The 27477-nt window shown below is 46.4% G+C and overlaps 1 protein-coding gene across 15 annotated transcripts in view; it reads right to left on the reverse strand.

Moving 5' to 3' along the window:
* myo5aa (myosin VAa) overlaps positions 1-27477 on the reverse strand; it is a 256275-nt gene that overhangs the window by 132483 nt on the left and 96315 nt on the right. For all 15 annotated transcript variants that reach the window (XM_038812894.1, XM_038812901.1, XM_038812903.1 and 12 more), the window contains exon 4: positions 26165-26309. In XM_038812894.1, coding sequence (XP_038668822.1) covers positions 26165-26309 — 145 coding nt within the window. The remainder of the gene's footprint in view (positions 1-26164; positions 26310-27477) is intronic.

Consider the following 27477-nt stretch of genomic DNA (forward strand, 5'->3'; position numbering starts at 1 on the left):
TTAGGATCCCAGACCAAACCCCAACAATTGCAAGGATACGTAACAGAAACCCCAATTTTTAAACATTTTTAAAGCTGAGACGAAAGGATACTTCGCTCCGGGGTGATTCCACACAGAAATTGGGATATGGTGCATTAAAACAAATTTTATTATCACAGTATTAAACTATCTTTAACAGCACAAATAATCTGGCTTGCAATTACCAGTTAAATAATGCTTAACAATAAAATGAAACACTAACTCCTAACAGCTACTTTCTTTATCTCCAATCAAGCAAAATCCACTTTCAAACAAAGGTAGCAAACACAGGATTACTTGTCAACCTCTAGACAAAGAATTCCTTTGAAAGACTGCTTTGAGGGAAGAGGGAGAGAGATCCTGTAGGAAACAGCCTGCAGATTCTTGTCTATGTCAGACTGCTGCTTAACCTGACAGCCTTTTGAATGAAATGAAATGAAATGAAAATGAAAATCACTTATTGTCACGAGTAGGCTTCAATTAAGTTACTGTGAAAAGCCCCTAGTCGCCACATTCCGGCGCCTGTCCGGGAAGGCTGGTACGGGAATCAAACCGTGCTGCTGGCCTGCTTGGTCTGCTTTAAAAGCCAGCGATTTAGCTGAGTGAGCTAAACCAGCCCCTAGAAGCAGAAGCTGTTCAGCTCCCAGCCAAAACTGACTAAATTCAAAACTGACTGCTTCAACCTTGGCTCCTCCCATTAATACATCATCTTTCTCCCACCCAAATCCCACAACCTAATTATTTAATTTAAACATAATGTCTCTAATTATCTACTCATAGAATCATAGATTCCCGACAGCGCAGAAGGAGACCATCCAGCCCATCGAGTCTGCACCGACCCCCTGAAAGAGCACTCCAACCACGTCCACTCCCAATAAACTATCCCAATAACCCCTTAATCTAACCCACACATCTTTTGGGCTATGGGAGGAAACCGGAGCATCCGGAGGAAACCCAGGCAGACACAGGGAGAAAGTGCAAACTCCACAGAGACTGTCACCCGAGGTCGGAATCCCCAAAATCATAATGAAAATCCATCAGGCTCTCCTTGTAAACGTAAGCATGATATGAAAACAAACGATGACCTCACTTTTATGACTTCTTATTTGCACCCTTTTTCAGCCCCGGTTAAATTCGCAAAGCAAACATGACAGACCATTGAAACACTACTCTGAAATGATGGCTTGTAAGATCCTATCAGCCACCCAGCTAACATCTCAATCCATGTCCTGACCCCAATTGTTTTCACATTACCACCTGCCTGACGGTATCAACTGAACAAGGGTCTGGCTGCATCAAAGGTTCAGCTAGTACAGCGTGCAGCAACATGTGGGTTGCGTCAACATTGCCCATTAAGATGAGGGGCTGAGTGTCTCTCATTAGCGGAATCACTGCAGGATAAATACTGCATCCTTACAGAAGCTGTGTGCTGATTGGGTGTTTCGTGAATGATGTCCACTTCTAAAATATTTATTTTTAGAAAATATGATCTACTGCATACTTGGCATTTTTCCCTCTCATAATTTAAATTCTCTTTTCTCCCAGCTTCCACACTCAGCACGCCAGCACCATGAAGGAACAAAGCCGAAGCATTAACTCCAATTCTTGGTTAACCTTGCAGAACACTCTGAAAGGGCCTTACCCCACAGAATGCAGCCAAGACCAGTGAAAACCCAGTGTCGTCAGGAAGCCCAAGGATAAATGCATTTAAATGGCAGTGGACAACTCAGTGTTGGTATTTTAGGAAACAATTTATCGCAGTTCAGCTGATAGACAGTCATATACTATTTGCATAAACAGCTGCCTGAACGAAGAAAGGAATACAAAGATAGGGTGATGAATTTCGATGAGGGATTCAAAATTGGGGTCTGTTTCCAGTGGGGTTCCATTGGGCTCAGTGATGGGGCCCTTGCTATTTGTGGTTCACATTAATGATTTGGACTTAAATGCACGCAGTATGATCAAGTTTGTGGATGACACGAAAACTGGTAGAGTGGTAAATAGTGAGAAGGATACCCATAGAATGCAGGAGGATGGGGCAGCACGGTAACATGGTGGTTAGCATAAATGCTTCACAGCTCCAGGGTCCCAGGTTCGGTTCCCGGCTGGGTTACTGTCTGTGCGGAATCTGCACGTCCTCCCTGTGTGTGCGTGGGTTTCCTCCGGGTGCTCCGGTTTCCTCCCACAGTCCAAAGATGTGCGGGTTAGGTGGATTGGCCATGCTAAATTGCCCGTAGTGTCCTAAAAAGTAAGGTTAAGGGGGGGGGGGGGGGGGGGGGGGGGGTTGTTGGGTTACGGGTATAGGGTGGATACGTGGGTTTGAGTAGGGTGATCATTGCTCGGCACAACATTGAGGGCCGAAGGGCCTGTTCTGTGCTGTACTGTTCTATGTTCTATATGAATGGACTGGTCAGGTGTGCAGAGCTGTGGCAATTGGAATTCAATCTGGAAACATGTGAGGTAGTGCACAAGGGGAGAGCCAACGAGGCAAAGTATTACACCATGGATGGTAGGACCCTGGAAAGTATTGAAGATCAGAGAGACCTTGGAGTGTATATTCACAGATCCCTGAAGGTGACAGAACAGGTAGACAAGTTGGTTAAGGCGGCATATGAGATTCTATGCCTTGCCTAATAAAGGCAAAAGCAGAGGGTTATGCTGGAACTGTATAAAACACGGGTTAGACCACAACTGAAGTATTGATTGCAGTTCTGGTCGCCACATTATTGGAAGCGCATGATTGCACTGGAGAGGGTGCAGAGAAAGTTTGCCAGGATGCTGCCTGGGCTCTCGGAGCGTCTGAGACATGAGGAAAGTTTGGATAGGCTGAGGCTGCTTTCCTTGGAGCAAAGAAGGTTGAGAGGGAACCCAATAGTAGTGCAAGGATATTGAGGGGCATAGTCGGGAGATAGGAAGGCATTTTTTCCATTAGTAGTGGGGTCGATAACCAGGGGGAACAGATTTAAGCTAAGAGGTAGAAGGGCAAGAGGGGACTGGAGGAGCAACCTTTTCACCCAGAGGGTGGTGGGAGTCTGGAACTCACTGCCTGAAAGGGTAGTTGATTCAGAAGCTCACGTAACATTTAAGAAGGGGTGGCCTGTTTCTTTGTTGTAGATTCTATACTCCGAACCAACGAAGTTAGCCCGAAGCAAATGAGACCTCCACTTGTCCCAATAGGAAGAGAATGCGATCTGCAAGGGTTGGAAAGCCTCCAGACTATCTGAATTTGTAAAGTTAGAGATTTGGGGGAGAAGGGTTAACATGGAAGTATATTGTAAACAGATTTGAGTAAGGATTTGGGGGAAGATGTCATACAAGGCTGTTCGGGTTAGTAAGGGTTAATGTGGAACTGCAGAAACATTCCTGCCCACATTTTGGTGCAGAGGCACACGATGGCAGACTCCATTCAGAGAGAGTCTGAGAGGTCAGCATGAAGATAGCACCCAAATAGGACAATACCTCGGAGATATGGGTACAGTAGTATGTTAACAATAAACAGTTTATGTTCAATCGCACAAGACTCCAGATCTCTTACTGAGACAGCAAACAACTTTAAAACATTTAAATAAAGTTGATCAGTAAGGGGGCTTTTCTGCAACACCCATCTTTTTGCTGTGCAACTGTTGGGCAATAAACTGGTTGTCTTAAAAGTCCAAACTCTCAACATAGTGCAAGGATTATACATCAGCATAACAATTAGCCCTAGCTTGTTGGTGGTATTACCCATGGCAACTAATAACTTTTAAATGAAATCTAGTGTATTGCTGTTATCTACTAAACATGGGAACACTTGGCCTAATTGGTTTTAACTCAATTCTCTCAACCTTGTCCATTGATTAAATAGAGCTGATGATATTACTGCACTAAAACATGTGAATATGAGCTTGAAAATATTCAGCTTCCAAGGGGGTTTAGTCTGCTTTACAAGATTTAGACTGTGATCAGTAAACAAAGTGCATGTCGGTGCCAGGCATTAAACAGGTATCAGAAAGCTTTCACTAACAAAGACTGTACCTCCTGAAGTTTAAAACTGCTGCCCCATGAAAATCTCTACCCAATTCACATGTTAAATGGAAGAAAAAGGCAGCAACTATGGCTCCGTTTCCTTTTACAAACTCTGCACCAATATCCTGCTGTTCGTTTATCTGTAATAAACAGCTGTTTGGAACGTCGAGTTGTTGATAACTTGTTTTAATAATTAGCCTAGTTTTGAAGATGGCCGTGTTGACAGACATGCAGTGTACATGAGTTTAGCTAAGTTGGCTGGGCAGCTAGCACTGGGGCTGGTTTAGCACTGGGCTAAATCGCTGGCTTTTAAAGCAGACCCAGGCAGGCCAGCAACACGGTTCAATTCCCGTACCAGCCTACCCGAACAGGCGCCGGAATGTGGCGACTAGGGACTTTTCACAGTAACTTCATTGAAGCCTACTCGTGACAATAAGCGATTTTCATTTCATTTCAGTTTGTTACGCAGAACAAGGCCAACAGTGTGGATTAAATTCCCGTACTGGCTGAGGTTATCCATGGAGGCCCCGCCTTCTCAATTTGCACCTCACCTAAGGTGTGGCGATCCTCAGTTTAAATCACCACCAGTCAGCTCCCTCCTTCAAAGGGGAAAGCAAACTATGGTCATCTGGGATTATGGCGAATTTACCATTTTTACTAGTTTATCGGAGTATGGCTCTACTGTCAGTCTATCTTCCCCCCCGAATCATGGAGCTGAAATAAATCACCATTCAAGACTAAAGGGAAGTGTGCAGGAAGCTTATTCATACAACGATCTCTCAGAATCTGGTACATGTTGCCTCAAGTGATGAGTAACGCTAGAATTATTGCACAATTGTACTGGCATCTAATGAACCTAACAGGGAATGGGAAAATGTGTGTATGCACACATGTGTGTGTCTGTGTCCATGTATAATCAGCTCACAAATGGGGCTCAACATAAGTGCAGGCAAAGAACGCTGCATGACCTCATCCTGTCCTAAAATATACATATCTGTGTTAATGTTATCAAACCCTCCCAGGACAGGAACCTGTGCGCATTCAGTCGATCAACACCTTCTTATCCAAGACTTGTCTGACCAGGCCCACCCTGTACAACTGGCTTTCATAGCAAGCCAAAAGATACGGGGGCTACAATGTGGCCGGATTTTCCCAGGAGTTCCAATCCAATGGATATTTACTCCCCGATGAAGTCCAAACTAAACAGACCATCTCCGATTTGAAAAAAAATTGTTGATGGGTATGTCGGAAAAATGCCCTGGTTTGATGTATACAGAAAAGGAGATAGCTGAAATCAATGCTAAGTATTGGACCAAATGACTTGCTGTTGCACTGCAGTGACTCACCAAGGTTCCTCAGACAGCACCATCCAAACCCATGACCACCACCATGTAGAAGGACAAGAGCAGCAGATACCTGGGAACCCTACCCCCACCTGGAGGTTCTCCTCCAAGTCACTCACCGCCCGACTTGGAAAGATATTGTCGTTCCGACATTGTCGTTGGGGCAACATCCTGGAGCTGCCTCCCTAACAGCATAGTGGGTTGCAGCGGTTCAAGAAGGCAACTCACCACCACCTCCTAAAGGACAACTAGGGATGGACAATAAATGCTGGCCGAACCAGTGACTCCCACATCCCGTAAAATAATTTTAAAACAAACTTTACACAGATGGTAACAAGACCTACTGATGGTCTAGCAGCTTTCCCTTCTGGGCAATGTTTTATTTCTGCAGAATAATTAGTCCATCAGTTCATGGGTTTCGTGCATTTTAGTAAGCTTTATATTGGACGAGTGACTCAAAGCAACTGAAACAGCGATGAGCGACAAGGCCATTGTGTCTGCAGTCGGACTGATGAGAAAAATAAATAAATGTGACCATTTCAGATTTTGGAAGGAAACATCCAAGATGTAACTTTTGAGATGTAACAGATGGTCAATGGGACAGATGATGAAAATTTCAGAAACTGAAGCAAGTTGCGTCAATAGGACAAGGGAAAAGTGGGGCAAATCAAAGAAATGTCAAATTCAGGACTGACATCATTACAGAGGAATCAACACAAAAGTTTGGACTTCCAGATGCAGCAACAGAAGGTAAAACTCAACAGGCTTTTGAGAACTAATTGGATGTTTCAATGGGGAAGGTACTTTTGCATGGCCAAACCAAACTTGAGGCAAATGTCCCCCTCTTTCTCAATCAGCTTGAGGGAAGCTTTGTCTTTTGCAAGACTTTCACAGTTTTTCATCAATGCTAGCTTGGAAAGCTTAAGAACACGCCTATTGAAGGCATAAAAAACCCTTGCTGAAAAACATTACTTCCTTTGATGTTACAGTAAGAAGTCTTACAACACCAGGTTAAAGTCCAACAGGTTTCTCTGAAATCACTAACTTTTGGAGTGCAGCTCCTTCATCAGGTAAGTCTCATCTGATGAAGGAGCTACACTCCAAAAGCTAGTGATTCCAAAGAAACCTGTTGGACTTTAACCTGGTATTGTAAGACTTCTTACTGTGCCCACCCCAGTCCAATGCCGGCATCTCCACATCATGGCCTTTGATGTTAGTTACTGGTCAGGTAGATATACCAATCTGTAAAACTGCTGTATAAACAGAATGAAGAATAGCTGAAATGTTGGGAAAGACTGTGTTGCAAGTACATGTAAATGTATATGTACACATCTACGGCAACAGCAGACTATGGTGATCAGTACCAATGGCAATGGACGTTCATCCAATTAGTTCATATTTTAAAGTCCACAAAACAGCATGCATTTGAAACAGCCTTGAATACGAGACATATTTCAGCAATTTCGCCAAGTCAGTTTGTCTTCAAATTGCACACTTGCCAATGAGTCAAATGTGTTATTTTTATATGTCCATTCATCAAATGTGGCCAATTGTTGCTGAACTTTCAGAGGGCATTTAAGAGTCAACCACATTGGTGTGGGTCTGGAGTCACATGTAAGACAGACCGGGTAAGGATGGCTGATTCCTTCCCTAAAGGACAAATGGGTTTTTACAACAATCAACAACGGTTTCATGGTCACAATACCACTACGCTATTGCCTCCCCTGGGTGTGGATTCAAGACCCATTCTAGGGCACATGAATTGAAGCAGTCATTTCAATGCAGTACTGGAGGGAATGCTGCACCTTAGATGAAACATTTAATCAAGGCTTGGTCTGCCTGCTGGGGTGAGGAAAAGATGTGACCCTACAAACAGTCCCCAAGGAAGAGCAGTAGTTTACCTTGTGTTTCCCAACACTGTCAAAGCACATTAACTATCGTTTATGTCATTGCTATTTAGGGCAGACGTTTTTTGTTTTTTTTTTGAAGTTTTTTATTTAACACAAATTTGTAACAGTTACAAAGCGGAAAATGGCCCTGTGCAAAGAGCCTTAACATAGTGAAAACAAACAGTGGGAAAGAATAAACATGTTAATAAATGTTGAAGCCAAAAATCCTTCCATACGGCACTTTCCCTGCCAGCTCTGTTTGCCCATGCCACACGTGTTCAACTACACTAAGCTAACGTGGCCCTAACCCTCTTCTCCCTCCCCGCCCCCCCCCCCCCCCCCCCCCCCGCCTGGTCTCCCCTACTCCCCCAGGCCTGGCCTGCCAGGTCAACCCTGCGCTTGGCCCTAGCCCGCCCCGCCCCCCCTCCGATCTCCCTGGTGCCCCCTGACCTACGCTAGTCACACTGACCCCTGCCCTTGGCGCCTACCTGTCTCCCGTCCCAGCGCTCAGGCCCTCCCCCCACCCACCAGGGACCCATTAACCTAATTGTATCCCACCGAGCCCCTTCAAATCCCGTGACTAGCCCCTAGCCCATCCCCCCATCAGAGGCTCCGATCTCGCACCAGAAGGTACCAAGCACAGGCCCCCCCCCCCCCCCCCCATTGCGATCCCCCCCCCCCCCCCCATTGCAATCCCCCCAAAGGACCCTAAACAGTGCGCCCTCCAGCCCCCACTCTCTGTCCAGGCTGAAAACAATCTTGGATAAAACATTACAGTACAGGATAGTTTAACAAACCGCCGCCACACAAAATGTCTGAAAGCCCCGAGTCCTTTAGTTCCAGTCCAGCTTCTTTTTCTTAGTAAAAGTCCTAATCAGAGCAACTTTAAGTTAACAGGCCGCCGCCACTGTACAGCACTGAAAGAACTAAGTGCCCATTAGTTCAAGTCCAGCTTCTTGTCTTTAATAAAGGTCCAAACCTGTTCTGGTGTCTCAAAGTAGTAGTGGAGTTCCTCAAACGTAACCCAAAGCTTTGCAGGATATAGCATTCCAAACCTCACCTCCTTTTTGTAGAGGGCTGCCTTTACCTTGATGAATCCTGCACGCCTCTTGGCCAGCTCCGTTCCCAAGTCCTGGTAAATGCGCACCTCGCAGTTCTCCCATCTGCTGCTCCTCTCCGCCTTGGCCCATCGCAGCACACGTTCCCTGTCAGCAAGCCGGTGAAAGCGGACCACCAAGGCCCTCGGTCGGCCGCCCGTCCTGGGCTTCCTTGCGGGGGCTCTATGTGCCCCATCCAACTCCAGGGGTTGAGGGAAGGCCTCCGGTCCCATCAGCGCCTCAAGCATACCCGTCACGTATGCGCCCACATCCGACCCCTCGCAGCCCTCGGGGAGGCCAACGATTCTTAAATTCTGCCTCCTGGCTCTGTTCCCCAGCTCTTCAAGCTGCTCCTGCATCCTCCTCTGACGGGCGTTCAGCTCCTCCACCTCGTGCTCCAGCTCCGTTACCGTGCCCTCCTGACTGGAGAGCTTCGCCTCGACCTCCCTGAGCGCCTTCCCTTGGGCCGCCTGTGTCTCGACCATTCGGTCCATCACCGCTCTCATCGGGTCCAGCGTGTCCCTCCTCAGCTCGGCGAAGCAGTTCTTGAAAAACTCCATCTGCTCCTCCCTTGGCCAGTGAGCCTCCGCTCCCCGGTCCCCGCCGTCCGCCATGCTTGGCCGCCCGGCCTGGGTTCCCCGCTGCTCCCGCTTCGATCCTTGCCGCTCCACTCGACCGCTTCTGGTCCAGCTGCCCATACCCCGGGAAGAAAGCCTCTTCCCTGTCGTCTCCTCCACCGATTCAGGCTGCCAGGTCCCTAAAAAGTCCGTAGACAAAGGTCCGTTTGCCCATCTCGGGCGGGAGCGATCCGACCTGCGACCTGCCTCCTCGAGGGCGCCACCGGAAGTTAGGGCAGACGTTTTTGAGCTCTGACTTACTGTCACATCTATCTGCATGACTGTGACTGTCTTTCAAAAATAATCTGTGGCAATTCTTTAAGATTGAGGACACCAAAGGCCCTTTTGAAATTCTAGCTTTATTTCCATTCTAATTTTTTTTCTCTTATATACTGACATTTCCATGGATTTGCATTGGGGTCTTCCTCAAATTTTCAGATACCCTTCATTCTGTTACATATTTGTACATCTACATGACTATTCCAAAATTGCAAACCAGTAATTAATATCAAAGAGAGTAATTTAATCCAGCCCGCTCTATTGCAATGGTTATTCATAGCATAAATTGCGCATGAAGTTGTCTCGTTACTGTTGCAGGAACCATATTAAACATTATAATGAGCATTTCTGCCAGTACATATCCCATGAGGAGTGTAGAACAATGAGATTGCACAATCAGCATCACACAATGCTCCTTTCTCAGCTGAATAAATCCATGGTAAGAAGTCTTACAACACCAATAAATCCATAATTAGCATAATGGTTAGCACTGTTGCTTCACAACTCCAGGGTCCTAGGTTTCATTCCCGACTTCGGTCACTGTCTGTGCGGAGTCTGCGCGTTCTCCTTGTGTCTGCGTGGGTTTCTTCCGGGTGCTCCGGTTTCCTCTCACAATTCCCGAAAGACGTGCTGTTGGGTGAATTGGACATTCTGAATTCTTCCTCAGCGTACCCGAACTGGTGCCGGAATGTGGTGACTAGGAGCTTTTCACAGTAACTTCATTGCAGTGTTAATGGAAGCCGACTTTAACAATAAAGATTATTATTAATGCACAATACTCAGGGGCTGTTTAGCACACTGGGCTATATCGCTGGCTTTGAAAGCAGACCAAGGCAGGCCAGCAGCACGGTTCGATTCCCGTAACAGCCTCCCCGAACAGGCGCCGGAATGTGGCGACTAGGGGCTTTTCACAGTAACTTCATTGAAGCCTACTCGTGACAAGAAGCGATTTTCAATTCATTTTTCGACAGTTAATAGCGGGGGGGGTGGGGAAGGCAGAGGAGTTCTCTAAGGCAACTGGCCCTGTCCCAATCTCAGCAGGGCCATTCAGAACACATCACTTTCAAGTGACCCGTCTCGAACTTCCTGAACCAACCATTCTGGTACGTCGTCTTTCTCCTCTAACACCCCACCCTTGTTCGCTTCTTGATAGTGCAGCTGCTTGGTATAAAAAATACCATGTCATCATTCATAGATGGCCAGTTTGTACCCCTGACCAACATTTTGCCCTTTAACACCAATGAAACACAGATTTTCCATGATTAAACTGGTTTATTATTTGTGGGATCTTGCTGTGCATCAGTTGCTCATCACGTTTGCCTGCATAATGAGTGACTACACTTCTAAATTATTTAGTTGGATAGAAGTGAATTTGGGATGCCCCAATATGAGATATGGTATTTTAGAATATGGAATTTCCCCCTCTTCCCTCCTTTACCTCTCTCTTTCCCTTTCTGCTTTTTCCCCTCTCCATCCTTGCTGAATTTCTCCTTTCCTTTCAATTTTGTTTCAGCAGGCAGAGTTTGCCTGCAGGGTCAATTTCTTTCTTCCATCAACAGACACGATTCTTCCAGCTCCCCCGACATACCCGGCCCTCTTTCCAATGTTTTGGGATAGTGAGATGGTGAGAACACGTGATTGGAGCAGGTTCTTGCTGTGATCACAGACAGGTAATCAGCAAAGAACCAGTGGTCCAAATATTGTTGGATAAAGGGCAGGGCATTTTGCTGTCCAAAGCAATTTAATATTAGCAAATTTTGTGACTAAGAACGTTGTATTGAAATATTTAGCTACACCTTCACAGGATGACGAAAGGGATGATCAGGGAGCGAAAGCATCCCTGCTACAAAAGAAAGTGATTAAGGGTAAAGGGTACAATGACGAGAGAAACGCAACAAGGAAGCAGTACGGGGTGACCCAGTTGGTGCACTACATGCTTCATCACAGAGTAGGAGTTGTGTTTGATTTCAGTGCCATGTATAAAGCAGAGACAAGTCAGGTCCTTAGAAGAGCCTTATATAAATTGGCAACAAGCACGGTGGCCTAGTGGTTAGCACAACCGCCTCACGGCGCTGAGGTCCCAGGTTCGATCCCGGCTCTGGGTCACTGTCCGTGTGGAGTTTGCACATTCTCCCCGTGGCTGCGTGGGTTTCGCCCCCACAACCCAAAAATGTGCAGAGTAGGTGGATTGGCCACGCTAAATTGCCCCTTAATAGAAAAAATAATTGGGTAATCTAAATTTTAAAAAAATAAAATAAATTGGCAACAGAGGCAGAGACCCCAATCCGCCATTCTCCCTCTCCAGGAATGGAGAGCATTTGACATAAAACTCCATTTAACTTTATTTTCTTTCATCTTTCGTGCGATGTGGGTGCCACTGGCAAAGCCTGCATTTGCTGTCCATCTCTAATTGCCCTTGAACTGAACATTTCAGAGGGTAGTTAAGAGTCAACCACATTATTGCAGGTCTGGAGTCACGTGTAGGCCAGATTTCCTTCCCTAAATGACATATTTGGATCCCGGACGAGTCCCCAACAGTGGCTAAGATACGGGACAGAAACACCAATATTTAATTTGAATTTTTTAAGACTGTGAGGAAAGGATACCTCGCTCCAAGAGTGATTTCACACAACATAGGGATATGATATATTAAAACAAACGTTATTAGAATACAGTAACAGAATATCTTTAACATCACAGAAGAAAATGGTTCGCAATCACCCCTTAAACGATGCTAATCAATACAGTGACACAATGACCCTTAACTGCTATCTTTATTCCCACTTAAACAACAAACCATCTCCGGTCCCAGCCTACTTTTAAATACAGTTAGCAATTGCTCTACAGAGATGTTTTGAATACTTCACTTTGAGAAACAGAGATCTTTTGAGACTGCTTGAAAGAAAGAGACCTGTTCCCCTGTCAGAAAAATGTAGAATCTCCGGCTTATTTCTTCAGAAACTTCTCAGCTCATCTACCAGCCACAAACTAAAACTGAACATCAACAGCCAACTCCTGTTTCAACCCCTGCCTCATCCTATTAACTACATCATCTCACCTTGCTAAGCTGAAAACAATGCCTTCTAATTGACTACTCCACAGAGAACCCTCTTAATATAAATACAAATCCTATTAGCCAAAACTTTTTAGGATGCTTTAATTACACCTCTGACTCCAAAAGTCTAGCCGTCTTGCAAACCAGTGTTTCCAAATACTCTATGCAGCACTCATCACACACTAACCCAGGCTTCTAACCCTTACTGCACCAAACACCTATAATACAATGTTTTTGAAATTCCTACATTCATCACAGACGTCAGTGAACCAGATGGGTTTTTACGGCAATGGTCACCATCACTGAGACTAGCTTTCAATTCCACATTTATTAACTGAATTTAAATTCCACCAGCTGCCATTGTGGGATTTGAACCCATGACCCCAGAGGATTGGCCCGGGCCTCTGGATTACTATGCCATAATCACCCTCCACAAAGTGGTAAATAAGAGAGCTTTTCTGCAATGACCATCTTTTTGCTGGATCCAGTGAATTTAGAGTCAAACAGCTTATGCCCATTGTCCAAAAAACCCCACTATATTAGGTATGCCAATTAGTGTGCCTCAGATGAGCCAACCTTCACACTGTGTCCAGCGACAGAGTTGCTCACTGAAGCAGTAGATAAGGAGGGGAAGCCAACAGAATTCACAAGTCAAGAAGAGGCATGAACAGGACAATAATGTTAATAATTCAGATCACACCATTTTTAGCAACAAGTGACTTCCAATGGATAAAATGCAGATGGGAGGTTTCAAACCCCAAAAATCACTAGAGTGAAAATGCTCGGAAGTGTGATCCTAATTACGTTTTTTCCCTGATCAGTGTACCATTTCCCCTGACAGAGGCCAAGAGACCGATGGAGGGAAATTATTCACCAAGATTGAAAGGAAGAAGCACATTGCTCTCATTCTCAAACTGTGAAATGCCTCAACAGCGAACTATACGGTAAATGAAAAAGATATACATAAATGATCTGGAGGAAGGTCTAGGTGGTCTGATTAGCAAGTTTGCAGATGACACTAAGATTAGTGGAGTAGCAGATAGTGAAGGGGACTGTCAGGGAATACAGCAGAATATAGATAGATTAGAGAATTGGGCGGAGAAATGGCAGATAGAGTTCAATCCGGGCAAATGCGAGGTGATGCATTTTGGAAGATCCAATTTTAGAGTGCTGAACTTGTGGCATTTGAGTGCGACAGTGAGAGTTTGGTGACTGAGGGAGTATAAGGGTTCATTTTTATTTAAAGTCTAGTATTTCTTTTATTTAGTTACTGAACTTAAAAGTTGCTGTTTGGTCTATAAGAAGGTGAATATTTGAATCAGCTTTAAACAAGGTTCTACTTGTACTTACTTGCAGCTGGAGCTTGTTAATTAGTTAATTGCATTAGGCCACTTTTCAGAGGCTAGAGGCACAGCATAAATAGGAGCTAGTTACAGTGCAGACTTTGTTTGCACTGGAGTGCTGAGCTTGTGGCATTTGAGTGCGACAGTGAGAGTTTGGTGACTGAGGGAGTGCTGAGCTGGTGACATTTGAGTGCTACAGTGAGAGTTTGGTGACTGAGGAAGTGCTGAGCTTGTGGCATTTGAGTGCGACAGTGAGAGTTTGGTGACTGAGGGAGTGCTGAGCTGGTGACATTTGAGTGCTACAGTGAGAGTTTGGTGACTGAGGGAGTGCTGAGCTTGTGGCATTTGAGTGCGACAGTGAGAGTTTGGTGACTGAGGGAGTTAGGTGAGGAGGGAGTAAGGTGCACCTTACATTTCATTTCCTATATTTATCAAAGAGCGTGAAGGGAGCCAGGAGTTTAGAGTACAGCTGACTGCAAGCAGAGTCAGAGGGCAGAGGTCCAGTTGGTCTACAGGGCAGCTAATTCTGTAAAGTAAAAGGGGATGGAGGCTAGGGCAGTTGCATGCTCCTCCTGTAGGATGTGGGTGGTGAGGGAAACCACTGGTGTCCCCGCTGACTATACCTGCGGGAAGTGCACCCAGCTCCAGCTCCTCAGAGACCGTGTTAAGGTACTGGAGCTGGAGCTGGATGAACTTCGGATCATCCGGGAGGCAGAGGGGGTTATTGAGAAGAGTTACAGGGAGGTAGCCACACCAAAGGTACTGGACAAGAGTAGCTGGGTTACAGTCAGGGGAAAGAAAACTAACAGGCAGACAGTGCAGGGATCCCTCGTGGCCGTTCCTCTTCAAAACAAGTATACCGGTTTGGATGCTGTTGGGGGGGATGACCTACCGGGGGAAGGCCCCAGCGGCCAGGTCTCTGGCACTGAGTCTGGCTCTGGGGCTCAGAAGGGAAGGGGGGAGCATAGAAAAGCAATAGTAATAGGAGATTCAATGGTTAGGGGAATAGATAGGAGATTCTGTGGTCGTGAGCGAGACTCCCGAAAGGTATGTTGCCTCCCGGGTGCCAGGGCCAGGGATGTCTCGGATCGTGTCTTCAGGATCCTGAAGGGGTAGGGTGAGCAGCCAGAAATCGTGGTGCACATTGGTACCAACGATGTAGGTAGGAAAAAGGGTGTGGAGGTGATAAACAAGTTTAGGGAGTTAGGCTGGAAGTTAAAAGGCTAGGACAGACAGAGTTGTCATCTCTGGTTTGTTGCCGGTGCCACGTGATAGCGAGGCTATGGATAGGGAGAGAATGCAGTTGGACATGTGGCTGCAGGAATGGTGTAGGAGGGAGGGCTTCAGGTATTTAGATAATTGGAGCACATTCTGGGGAAGGTGGGACCTGTACAAGCAGGACGGGTTGCATCTGAACCAGAGGGGCACCAATATCCTGGCGGGGAGGTTTTCGAGTACTCTTCGGGAGGGTTTAAACTAATTTGGCAGGGGAATGGGAACCGGATCTGTAGTCCAGCAACTAAGGAAGCCAATATTCAGGACGCCAAAGCACGTAGTGATGCAGTGGGGAAGGTAACACTGACAAAGGAGAGTACTTGCAGGCAAGGAGATGGGTTGAAGTATGTATACTTTAATGCAAGAAGCATCAGGAATAAGGTGGGTGAACTTAAGGCATGGATCGGTACTTGGGACTACGATGTGGTGGCCATCACGGAAACTTGGATAGAAGAGGGGCAGAAATGGTTGTTGGAGGTCCCTGATTATAGATGTTTCAACAAGATTAGGGAGGATGGTAAAAGAGATGGAGGGGTGGCATTGTTAATTAGAGATAGTATAACAGCTGCAGAAAGGCAGTTCGAGGGGGATCTGCCTACCGAGGTAATATGGGTTGAAGTCAGGAATAGGAAAGGAGCAGTCACCTTGTTGGGAGTTTTCTATAGGCCCCCCAATAGCAGCAGAGATGTGGAGGAACAGATTGGGAAACAGATTTTGGAAAGGTGCAGAAGTCACAGGGTAGTAGTCATGGGTGACTTCAACTTCCCAAATATTGAGTGGAAACTCTTTAGATCAAATAGTTTGGATGGGGTAGTGTTTGTGCAGTGTGTCCAGGAAGCTTTTCTAACACAGTATGTAGATTGTCCGACCAGAGGGGAGGCCATATTGGATTTAGTACTTGGTAATGAACCAGGGCAGGTGATAGATTTGTTAGTGGGGGAGCATTTTGGAGGTAGTGACCACAATTCTGTGACTTTCACTTTAGTTATGGAGAGGGATAGGTGCATGCAACAGGGCAAGGTTTATAATTGGGGGAAGGGTAAATACAATGCTGTCAGACAAGAATTGAAGTGTAGAAGTTGGGAACATAGGCTGTCAGGGAAGGACACAAGTGAAAAGTGGAACTTGTTCAAGGAACAGGTACTGCGTGTCTTTGATATGTATGTCCCTGTCAGGCAGGGAAGAGATGGTCGAGTGAGGGAACCATGGTTGACAAGAGAGGTTGAATGTCTTGTTAAGAGGAAGAAGGAGACTTATGTAAGGCTGAAGAAACAAGGCTCAGACAGGGCGCTGGAGGGATACAAGATAGCCAGGAGGGAACTGAAGAAAGGGATTAGGAGAGCTAAGAGAGGGCATGAAAAATCTTTGGCAGGTAGGATCAACGAAAACCCCAAGGCCTTTTACACATATGTGAGAAATATGAGAATGACTAGAGCGAGGGTAGGTCCGATCAAGGACAGTAGCGGGAGATTGTGTATCAAGTCTGAAGAGATAGGAGAGGTCTTGAACGAGAGGGGCCATATTGTTGGAGAGGACAGTGTGAAACAGACTGATAAGCTCGAGGAGATACTTGTCAGGAAGGAAGATGTGTTGCGCGTTTTGAAAAACTTGAGGATAGACAAGTCCCCCGGGCCTGACGGGATATATCCAAGGATTCTATGGGAAGCAAGAAATGAAATTGCAGAGCTGTTGGCAATGATATTTTCGTCCTCGCTGTCAACAGGGGTGGTACCAGAGGATTGGAGAGTGACGAATGTCGTGCCCCTGTTCAAAAAAGGGAATAGGGATAACCCTGGGAATTACAGGCCAGTTAGTCTTACTTCGGTAGTAGGCAAAGTAATGGAAAGGGTACTGAGGGATAGGATTTCTGAGCATCTGGAAAGGAACTGCTTGATTAGGGATAGTCAGCACGGATTTGTGAGGGGTAGGTCTTGCCTTACAAGTCTTATTGACTTCTTTGAGGAGGTGACCAAGAATGTTGATGAAGGTAAAGCAGTGGATGTAGTGTACATGGATTTTAGTAAGGCATTTGATAAGGTTCCCCATTGTAGGCTTGTGCAGAAAGTAAGGAAGCATGGGATAGTGGGAAATTTGGCCAGTTGGATAACAAACTAGCTAACCGATAGAAGACAGAGTGGTGGTGGATGGCAAATATTCAGCCTGGAGCCCAGTTATCAGTGGTGTACCGCAGGGATCAGTTCTGGGTCCTCTGCTGTTTGTGATTTTCATTAACGACTTGGATGAGGGAGTTGAAGGGTGGGTCAGTAAATTTGCAGATGATACGAAGATTGGTGGAGTTGTGGATAGTGAGGAGGGCTGTTGTCGGCTTCAAAGAGACATAGATAGAATGCAGAGCTGGGCTGAGAAGTGGCAGATGGAGTTTAACCCTGACAAGTGTGAGGTTGTCCATTTTGGAAGGACAAATATGAATGCGGAATACAGGGTTAACGGTAGGGTTCTTGGCAATGTGGAGGAGCAGAGAGATCTTGGGGTCGATGTTCATAGATCTTTGAAAGTTGCCACTCGAGTGGATAGAGCTGTGAAGAAGGCCTATGGTGTGCTAGCGTTCATTAGCAGAGGGATTGAATTTAAGAGCCGTGAGGTGATGATGCAGCTGTACAAAACCTTGGTCAGGCCACATTTGGAGTACTGTGTGCAGTTCTGGTCGCCTCATTTTAGGAAGGATGTGGAAGCTTTGGAAAAGGTGCAAAGGAGATTTACCAGGATGTTGCCTGGAATGGAGAGTAGGTCATACGAGGAAAGGTTGAGGGTGCTAGGCCTTTTCTCATTAGAACGGAGAAGGATGAGGGGCGACTTGATAGAGGTTTATAAGATGATTAGGAGAATAGATAGAGTAGACAGTCAGAGACTTTTTCCCCGGGTGGAACACACCATTACAAGAGGACATAAATTTAAGATAAATGGCGGAAGATATAGAGGGGGTGTCAGAGGTAGGTTCTTTACCCAGAGAGTAGTGGGGGCATGGAATGCACTGCCTGTGGAAGTAGTTGTGTCGGAAACGTTAGGGACCTTCAAGCGGCTATTGGATAGGTACATGGATTAGGGTAGATGGATTAGGGTAGAATAATGGAGTGTAGGTTAACTTCTTAAGGGCAGCACGGTAGCATTGTGGATAGCACAATTGCTTCACAGCTCCAGGGTCCCAAGTTCGATTTCGACTTGGGTCACTGTCTGTGTGGAGTTTGCCACATTCTCCCCGTGTCTGCGTGGGTTTCCTCCGGGTGCTCCGGTTTCCTCCCACAGTCCAAAGATGTGCAGGTTGGGTGGATTGGCCATGAAAAATTGTCCAAAATTCTTTGATTAACCTAGGACAAACGTTCGGCGCAACATCGTGGGCCGAAGGGCCTGTTCTGTGCTGTATTTCTCTAATAAAAAAAAAAAGAGCGAACTATACAGTCAATGAAAAAGCCCTGGGGAAAATTGATGTACAGAGAGATCTGGATGTTCAGGTCCATTGTACCCTGAAGGTGACTGCGCAGGTCAATAGAGTGGTCAAGTTGTATGAGACTTTGGTTCGGCCACATTTGGAATACTGCGTACAGTTCAGGTCGCCACATTACCAAAAGGATGTGGGTGCTTTGGAGAAGGTGCAGAGGAGGTTCGCCAGGATGTTGCCTGGTATGGAGGGCGCTAGCTATAAAGAGAGGTTGAGTAGATTAGGATTATTTTCATTAGAGAGACGGAGGTTGAGGAGGGACCTCATTGAGGTCTACAAAATCATGAGAGTTATAGACAGGTTGGATAGAACATAGAACAGTACAGCACAGAACAGGCCCTTCGGCCCTCGATGTTGTGCCGAGCAATGATCACCCTACTCAAACCCACGTATCCACCCTATACCCGTAACCCAACAATCCCCCCATTAACCTTACACTACGGGCAATTTAGCATGGCCAATCCACCTAACCCGCACATCTTTGGACTGTGGGAGGAAACCGGAGCACCCGGAGGAAACCCATGCACACACGGGGAGGACGTGCAGACTCCACACAGACAGTGTGGAGCAAGAAGCTTTTTTCCCCAGAGTGGGGTCTCAATTACTTGGGGTCACGAGTTCAAGGTGAGAGGGGAAAAGTTTAAGTTAGATATGCGTGGAAAGTTCTTTACGCAGAGGGTGGTGGGTGCCTGGAACGCATTGCCGGCGGAGGTGGTAGAGGAGGGCACGATAGCGTCATTTAAGATGTATTTAGACAGATACATGAATGGCCAGGGAGCAGAGGAATACAGATCCTTAGAAAATAGGCGACAGTTTTAGATAGAGGATCTGGAGGGCCGAAGGGCCTGTCCTGTGCTGTAATGTGTTTTTGTTCTTTGTTGGATATATGGAGAAAGTGTAGTTTGAATTCTAACCACTGACCAACACACATAGCTAGATAGGCCTGAGCTCTCTGAGGTTGCTTAGCTGGCTGCCCAGCAGGTCAGAGGTAGTCAGGGCTGGAAATGTGCTCTGGGCCTGGTTCTCCAGATGGAAATATCCCCCTGGTTACATATACCATTCCAAATACCACTGTGTGGGCCAGTGTGTGGGTTGCTGTGAATTTAGTGCTAATGAGACAGACATGGCCTCTGCCATACTTCCTCTTCCTATCATTTACATCTTACAGGTGTAAATGAACTCAACAAGGGGGTGTGGACTTCAACTCGGAGGGGGAAGAGGAATAATTTAGCATTAGTTGCCATACAGACAATAGAGGCTACAAGCTGTCCAGCAAGGTGGATAGTACCAACAGATTCAAGGAGGAGACTAAATAAATGTTAGGTGGAGCTGGCATTTGAGGGTATGAGGTACTGAGTGGGGTAATGGTAGAACTTTGGGAACTGGATAAAAGAGCCCGGGGGCCGGTTTAGCGCAGTTGGCTGGTTCATGATGCAGAGCGAGGCCGATGCATGGGTTCAATTCCCGTACTGGTTGAGGTTATTCTGGGAGGCCCCCCTCGCCAGAGGTGTGGTGATCCTCAGGTTAAATCGGCACCAGTCAGCGCTCCCCCTGAAAGAGGAAAGCAGCCTATGGTCATCTGGGACGATGGCGACTTTACTACTTTCTTCACTTAGAAGAGCCACAGTGACCTCTTATCACTAGAAAGGGTCACCTGAAAGGAGGGAAGCAAGGTAGGCAGGAAAGGTTTAGGGAGGGAATTCCAGAGCTAGGCAGCTGAATGCATGGCCACTTAAAACGGGTTGTGCAAGAGGACAGAATTGAACGAGCATTGATACCTCTTGAGGGTTGTGGGGCTGGAAGACATTACCGAGATAGGGGTGGGGGGTCAAAGAAAGATTTGAAAACAAGGCTGCGAATTCTGACGATCAGGATTCTGCTTACCCAGGAGCCAAATGTAGGACAGCAAACACATGGTTGATGGCCAAAGAAGAATTGTTGCAAGTTAGGATAGAGGCAGCATTTAGGATGACCTCAAGTTTAGAGGGTAGAAGGCTGGCCAGGACTGTATTGGTACGAGCTGAGTGGTAATGAAGGCATGGATGAGCGTTTCAGCAGATGGGATGATATATGGAACAATGTTGCAGAGGTGGAAATAGGCAGCCTTGGTGTTGGCACAGATAAATGATCGGAAGCTCAGCTCCAGGTATATTATGACACCAAGGACTTCAAGTACTTGATCTTTCTTTTACACCTATGCATATGCAAACTAGTTTCTGTTTAGCCAGAAAGAAAAATACATATTTGCTCTTTGCAGCAATGCATATTGGTGCAATTAGAATCGACTTGGTACATAGGAATGTGGAGACATTTTTTTTAATTTATTTTTTACGGGATGTGGGCTTCCCTTGCTAGGCCAGCATTTATTGCCCATCTCTAATTGCCCCCGAGAAGGTAGTGATGAGCTCACCTTCTTGAACCGCTACAGTCCATGTAGCGTAGGTACACCCACCATGCTGTTAAGGGAGGGAGTTCCAGGATTTTGACCCAGTGACAGTGTTACACATATTACTCATAGAAATATGTAGGACTTAAGAGCAGGAGTAGGCCATTCGGCCCTTCGATCTTATCAAATGGTTGTTGCAGGCTCGCCACTGATCTGGTTGCGGTCTCAAGTCCAATTTCCCCTCTTCTTCCCATAATGCTCGACTCCCTTGTTCTATCCATCTAACTGGGCCTTCAATAAACTCGATGACCCAGCCTCTAGTGTTTTCCGGGAAAGAGAATTCCACAGACTAACATCCCTCAGAGATAAAAAAAAATCTCCTCATCTCCGTCTCAAAAGGCAGATCTCTTATTCTTAAACCCTGTCCTCCAGTTCTAATCTCTCCCATTAGGGCAAACGTCCTCCCAGTATCCACCTTGCCAAGACTCCTCCAGATCATGTGTGCCAATGAAATCACCTCTCATTCTCTTAAATCCCAAATGGGTATAGGCCCAATGTGCTTGTCTCTCTTCACAAGATAAAACCTTCATTGCCGGTATGAGTGGAGTGAACCTTCGCTTTTTACACAAATTGTCTACTTTTCAAATAAGGAGACCAAAACTGGACAGCCAGTAGCCCAGGTGTGGTCTCAGCTACACCTAGCTGCAGTAAAACATCCCAACTTTTATATTCTATTCCCCTTGCAATAAATGCCAATATGCCATTTGCCTTTCGAATCACTTGCTGCATCTCCATACCAACAGTTTGTGATACATGTACCAGGATACACCAGTAACAGCTGACCCTTCTGAAGAAAGATCACAACCTGAAACATGAATTTCCTGTTCTTATTTCAGATTTCCAGCACCCGCAATAGTTTGACTTTGGAAAAGCTAACCCTCAACTGCTTAAACACTTAGATGAAAAGCATAGAGCTCCTTTCAAAGGGAGAGATGCACCTTCACAAATGAAGTTCCATGTCCCATAGTCTAACTGGATAGACGGTTAAAAATCAATAACATTGCTGCCATCATAAATCAAGAATAAGTCAACAACAATCTATTGACATCACAAGGTCCAATAGTGCAAGATGTTAAAAAGATTTGAAAGCCGAATTATTTTCATTAGCTCATTACTTACTGGGTAATGAGATTCAAATGATTCATAATATGATCGTGTTACACAAGAAATCAAGAGGCATCTATCTCCCAAATATAGACTGGAGTGCAAGTCAACATAAGTTGATGGAACTAAACGAAAAAAATGGAATAAACAAAGTGTGCATTACCACACGTACTCTATGTTAACGAGACAACTCTGACAACATGAACAAGTGCTCTGCTTACACAGACGCCAGAGATTGAGTCCCTACGTGACTGCACCATCATCTGCAGGAGCTAATAATGCACAATCACAGAAGACTGGAAGATGGGGTCCCGGGAAAGCACACAGGGCAGCATCATGTTAAAGCAATTTTCACACACGGTTAACAACCAACAGCACACAAAGCAGCGACATGTCGTGAATGAGCGTATAATGCTGATTTAAAGGGCGCAATTCTCCGGAAAGATTTCTCAGTTCATTTGTGGCGGGTTTTTCGTGGAGTTTCCTGCCGCTATTCAACAACACTCGGGTCACTTTTTTGAACCTTGGGGAGTTTCTCACCGGTTTAGCCCAGACATAGAATGTTTTTTAGCACTGGGGGCTGAACTCAGATCATGCCACCATTTTGAAAGGGTGCCCCGATCTCCAAGTGAGTTTGTGGGTCCCCCCCACCCATGGGCAATGTCACCCTCCACACACATGGACGCTACTATGGGTCCCTGGGGATCCCCCCTCTTCAGCTCCCCCCCCCCCCCTCCCCCCGCAAGCTCCCTTACAGCATCCCCCACCCTTCCAGGACCCCTACCCATCACCCCTCCAATCTCCCAGAGGCCCCTATTTACCTGCCCTGCACACCCCGACCCTTCAAACATCCCCCTCCACCCTCATTTCATGGGCATGGCCCCCCCCCCTCGGCCCTCACACTCGGGCACCCTTGCACTGCCACCCTGGCACCCATGCAGTGCTCTTGCCAGCTTAGGAGTGCCACCCAGGCACCTTGGCAGTGCCAATGTGCCCACATTCCAGGTGGAGGGCCAGGGACCCAGTGCTCTCCAGTGGTCCGGGAGAACCCCCGGGTGTCATTCTGCCTGGTTCACGTTTGTGTGGACCAGCATTGATCAGCACCCGACTGCAGCCTCCCTGTGGAGAACAGAGAATTGACCCAGGCTAGTGGATCCCGGGCAGGTAGGTCGTAAGTAGGTTTGTGACCTACTTCCGTGAGTGACATTTGGTCCCGCCCATTTTGGACGGAGTTCCGACTCCGAAGTCTCGCAGGACTTTGGTGAATCCCGCGAGGCGCAAAGACTGTCGGGAGGTCTGCTGGAGGGCTTTCCCGGGATTCTCCGGCTGCGTTGTGCTCTTGCTCGAGCGCCCAAACCCACTGTTGCCATTTTCCGACCGCAAGCTCCAGCCAACACACTGCCTTACCCTCACACAGCCATACATCACATTAAACAAAATGAAAGGTGCCCGACCAGTGTTATCATCATAAATTACTTACAGGTTATGGATCATAGAATTTACAGTGCAGAAGGGGGCCATTCGGCCCATCGAGTCTGCACCGGCTCTTGGAAAGAGCACCCTACACAAGGTCAACACCTCCACCCTATCCCCATAACCCAGTAACCCCACCCAACACTGAGGGCAATTTTGGACACTAAGGGCAATTTATCATGGCCAATCCACCCAACCTGCACATCTTTGGACTGTGGGAGGAAACCGGAGCACCCGGAGGAAACCCATGCACACACGGGGAGGATGTGCAGACTCCGCACAGACAGTGACCCAAGCCGGAATCGAACCTGGGACCCTGGAGCTGTGAAGCAATTGTTCTGTCCACAATGCTACCGTGCTGCCCATAAACCCATAAATTAGTTGCTGGATTATTTCTCCAGCTGGCGGGTGCAATTGCATGTGCTTTTGGAACGCAGAAATTGAACTAATCATCCTGCATGAGCGATCTGGGCTGTTATATTTTAAAATATCTCCTTTAACCGACGTAAAATTGGGAATGCCGGAAGCACACAGAGATAGGCCTGGCTACCATGGGGGTAAATCTCAAACAGAAAACTTGTGAAATCAAGTGACAGCTTTCACACATTTACACAATAACTCACAAAAGCGAAAGCTGCATTTGTAGGCACCAGCAGAGAAAGAGACAAGGCAGTGGACAGGCAGGATGTTTGTAAGAGATCATTTTTTTTTCCACAAAAGGAAGAGAACAGAGCAGATGGACTTTTGGAGAGTTACGGAACAAAGAATCACCAAAGTGGATCTTGCTGATAGAAGACGGATGTGTAAGACTCAGACAAGTGGAGTAACATTCAGCGACCAGCGGCAGTTTCAACTTAACATGGTAGGAAGAAGTGAGCGTGCTGGAGAGTAGGGAGAAAATCTGGACTCGTTCTTGGAATGCTACACAACTGCCAGAGGTGCAGGTGGTTAATTAATGCCAAAATACCGACTGTTTAGTTCAATATCTTTATTGCGAGTTATATAAGGCTGGATTCTCCGCCGTCGGGTGCTTCATTTTGCCGGCAGTTTCCCGACAGCGTGGGGCTGCCCCACAGTGGGAAACCCCATTGACCAGCCGGTGAAGCGGAGCATCCCGCCGCCGTGCTGAACCAGAAATCTGGCGCAGCGGGACGGAGAATCCAGCCCATGATGTTTGATTCATGTTGAATTTAGTTAGGTTGTTACAGTAAAAGTCTCACAAAATGTGACTTCTTGCCTTTAGATCATTTCTGTTGGTCGTTTGGGAAATTCATCCCTTTTAAAAACATCAGTCTCCACGGGGATCATAACAATGCCATTTGAAGATCGAACTCACTCACCTCGTCAACTCTCGCCAGGTCATTAAACTTCTTGCACTGGCATGCATTTTCATAGAACTACACACCTGGCCTCCACCAATACTTCAGCCCACTACCTCCTGGATGCTTCCTGACCGCATAAAGACGTCTCTCCTCGTCTCCATGATTTGCAGCAGCAACCTCAGTGCATTTTCAGAAAACGGTGGCGCAAGCCCTTTTGGGCAGCACGGTAGCATTGTGGATAGCACAATTGCTTCACAGCTCCAGGGTCCCAGGTTCGATTCCCGGCTTGGGTCACTGTCTGTGCAGAGTCTGCACATCCTCCCCGTGTGGGCGTGGGTTTCCTCCGGATGCTCGGGTTTCCTCCCACAGTCCAAGAGCCGGTGCAGACTCGATGGGCCGAGTGGCCTCCTTCTGCACTGTAAATTCTATGATAATCTATGGTATGTTCAGCCATGATTCAAACTTTCACAGCAGTGTCACTTTACTGAAGGTTTGACGCCACTTCTTCCAATCGCAACATCCCTCCCCATTAAGAGATGCATGTTGCTATAAGTAGCTCTAACCACCCACAATATGAAGCTCCCTGCCGATACGAACAGCGGGTGCGTACCGCCATTTTGTAGAACCGCACAGAGAAGCAAATCAATGTGCACAAACCGGCGTGGGTTAACTGTGTACTGCAAGGGCAGCATGGTAGTGCAGTGGTTAGCATTGCTGCCTCACGGCACTGAGGTCCCTGGTTCGATCCCGGCCCCGGGTCACTGTCTGTGTGGTGTTTGCACATTCTCCCCGTGTTTGCGATTTTGCAACCCAAAGATGTGCTGGGTAGGTGGATTGGCCACGCTAAATTGCCCCTTAATTGGAAAAAATGAATTGGGCACTCTCAATTTATTTTTAAAAACTGTGTACTGCAGTCCCAATGTGCCTTTTCGAAGATGTAACCACCCATGGGTATCCACAGTAACCACGTTGCCCATGACGCAAGAAGCCTATCCAGCTGCATTTTCCAGCTATTTGTGTACTTACTAGAGCACTGTCCATTTGTTGCTCAGTATGAAAGATGGCTTCTGAAATCAGATCATTTTGCATGGATCTCTCTCTGGTGTTGGGATAAGGGGCTCCTGGGTGCATGTCAATATTTGCATGGATAGCAGATGTAGAAAGGTGCCATTAAACTACATTACAACCGTGACTACATTTTAATAGTGGTTCATCGACTACAAAGCACGGTGCATCCTGTAGAAGAGCATTCTATAAACGCAAGTCTATCTCTATAACAAAACAAAAAAATCTCAATATGTGCAGGAGAAGCACAGATTTACTACAGACAGGTCAATCTTCTGCCAATTTTTTTTTTCAGTCACATACTAAGCGTGTGAATTGAAACAATGCATTCCTCTGTTTTAATAGGACACGGGACTGAATGAGCAAATGCACAAACCTGCCCATTTGCTTGTACGCCTCCTCAGCCACAGCAAAGATATGAGGGTCCATGTCTCCCATGTTCTGCCCACTGTAGGCATTGATGATATCTTCTCCATAGATAGGTAGCTGTTCGTAAGGGTTAATGGCCACCAAAACAATACCTAGGCAATAGAAAACATTCAAATGGTAAGTACAGGGCTACATTAAATAGGACAAGAGTTTAAATCCTCCTGTCGCTATATTTAGTTCTTATTCATGTTTCGCTCAACCCCACCAATGCATGCGCGGAGCAATTGGTCCAATGTTGACAACTGTAACCTACAATAGGAATACCATAGTCTTACATGTTACATTTCCATCGACGCACTGAGAAAATGGTCCTTTTCAGGAGGGCCAAGGAAAAGTAAATTTAATATAGGTTCATCCCTATCTAGAGATAGATAGGTTCTTGATTAATAAGGGGAATCAGGGGTTATGGGGAGAAGGCAGGCGAATGGCGATGAGAAAAGTATCAGCCATAATTGAATGGCGGAGCAGACTCGATGGGCTGAGTGGCCTAATTCTGCTCCTATGTCTTATGGTTTAAGTTGTTGTTGTTCATACAGCGCCATGTGGAAGTTAATCCTTCTATACTCAAGTACAATTCCCGAGTGCAACAACCTTATGACAAGTTATGCTTTCCCTCTAGCTTTCCTTCCCCCGCCCACTCTATTAACATCGGTGTAAGGCACAAAGGGCACAGTTCAAATTTCCTTTCCAATCACAGAATTGTTTGAATAGGAAATATATTGCCACACGTGAATAGAATCTATAGAATCTCTACAGTGCAGAAGGAGGCCATTTGCACCGACCCTCCGAAGGAGCACTCCATCCAGGCCCACTCCCCCACCCCCACAACCCCTCCTAACCTGCACATCTTTGGATACTGATGGACAATTTAGCATGGTCAATCCACCTAACCTGCATATCTTTGGATACTGATGGACAATTTAGCATGGTCAATCCACCTGACCTGCACATCTTTGGATACTGATGGACAATTTAGCATGGTCAATCCACCTAACCTGCACATCTTTGGATACTGATGGACAATTTAGCATGGTCAATCCACCTAACCTGCACATCTTTGAAACAGAGACAGAAGGAAACTCTTATTAAGGGCACATGGAAAATGCAGAGAAATGGCTGCTGACTCCAACTTCAACACAATTTTAGCCACAAGCATTACTGGCCAAACCTATACTAAAATTTCTACGATTCTAAATGACTCATCAATATTTGTTGCCAACAGCTTCATTAAGATTGGGAGTTGATGTTGGTTTTGGTCTG

The sequence above is a fragment of the Scyliorhinus canicula genome, chromosome 12 (assembly GCF_902713615.1).
Source record: "Scyliorhinus canicula chromosome 12, sScyCan1.1, whole genome shotgun sequence".
Lineage (NCBI taxonomy): Eukaryota > Metazoa > Chordata > Chondrichthyes > Carcharhiniformes > Scyliorhinidae > Scyliorhinus > Scyliorhinus canicula.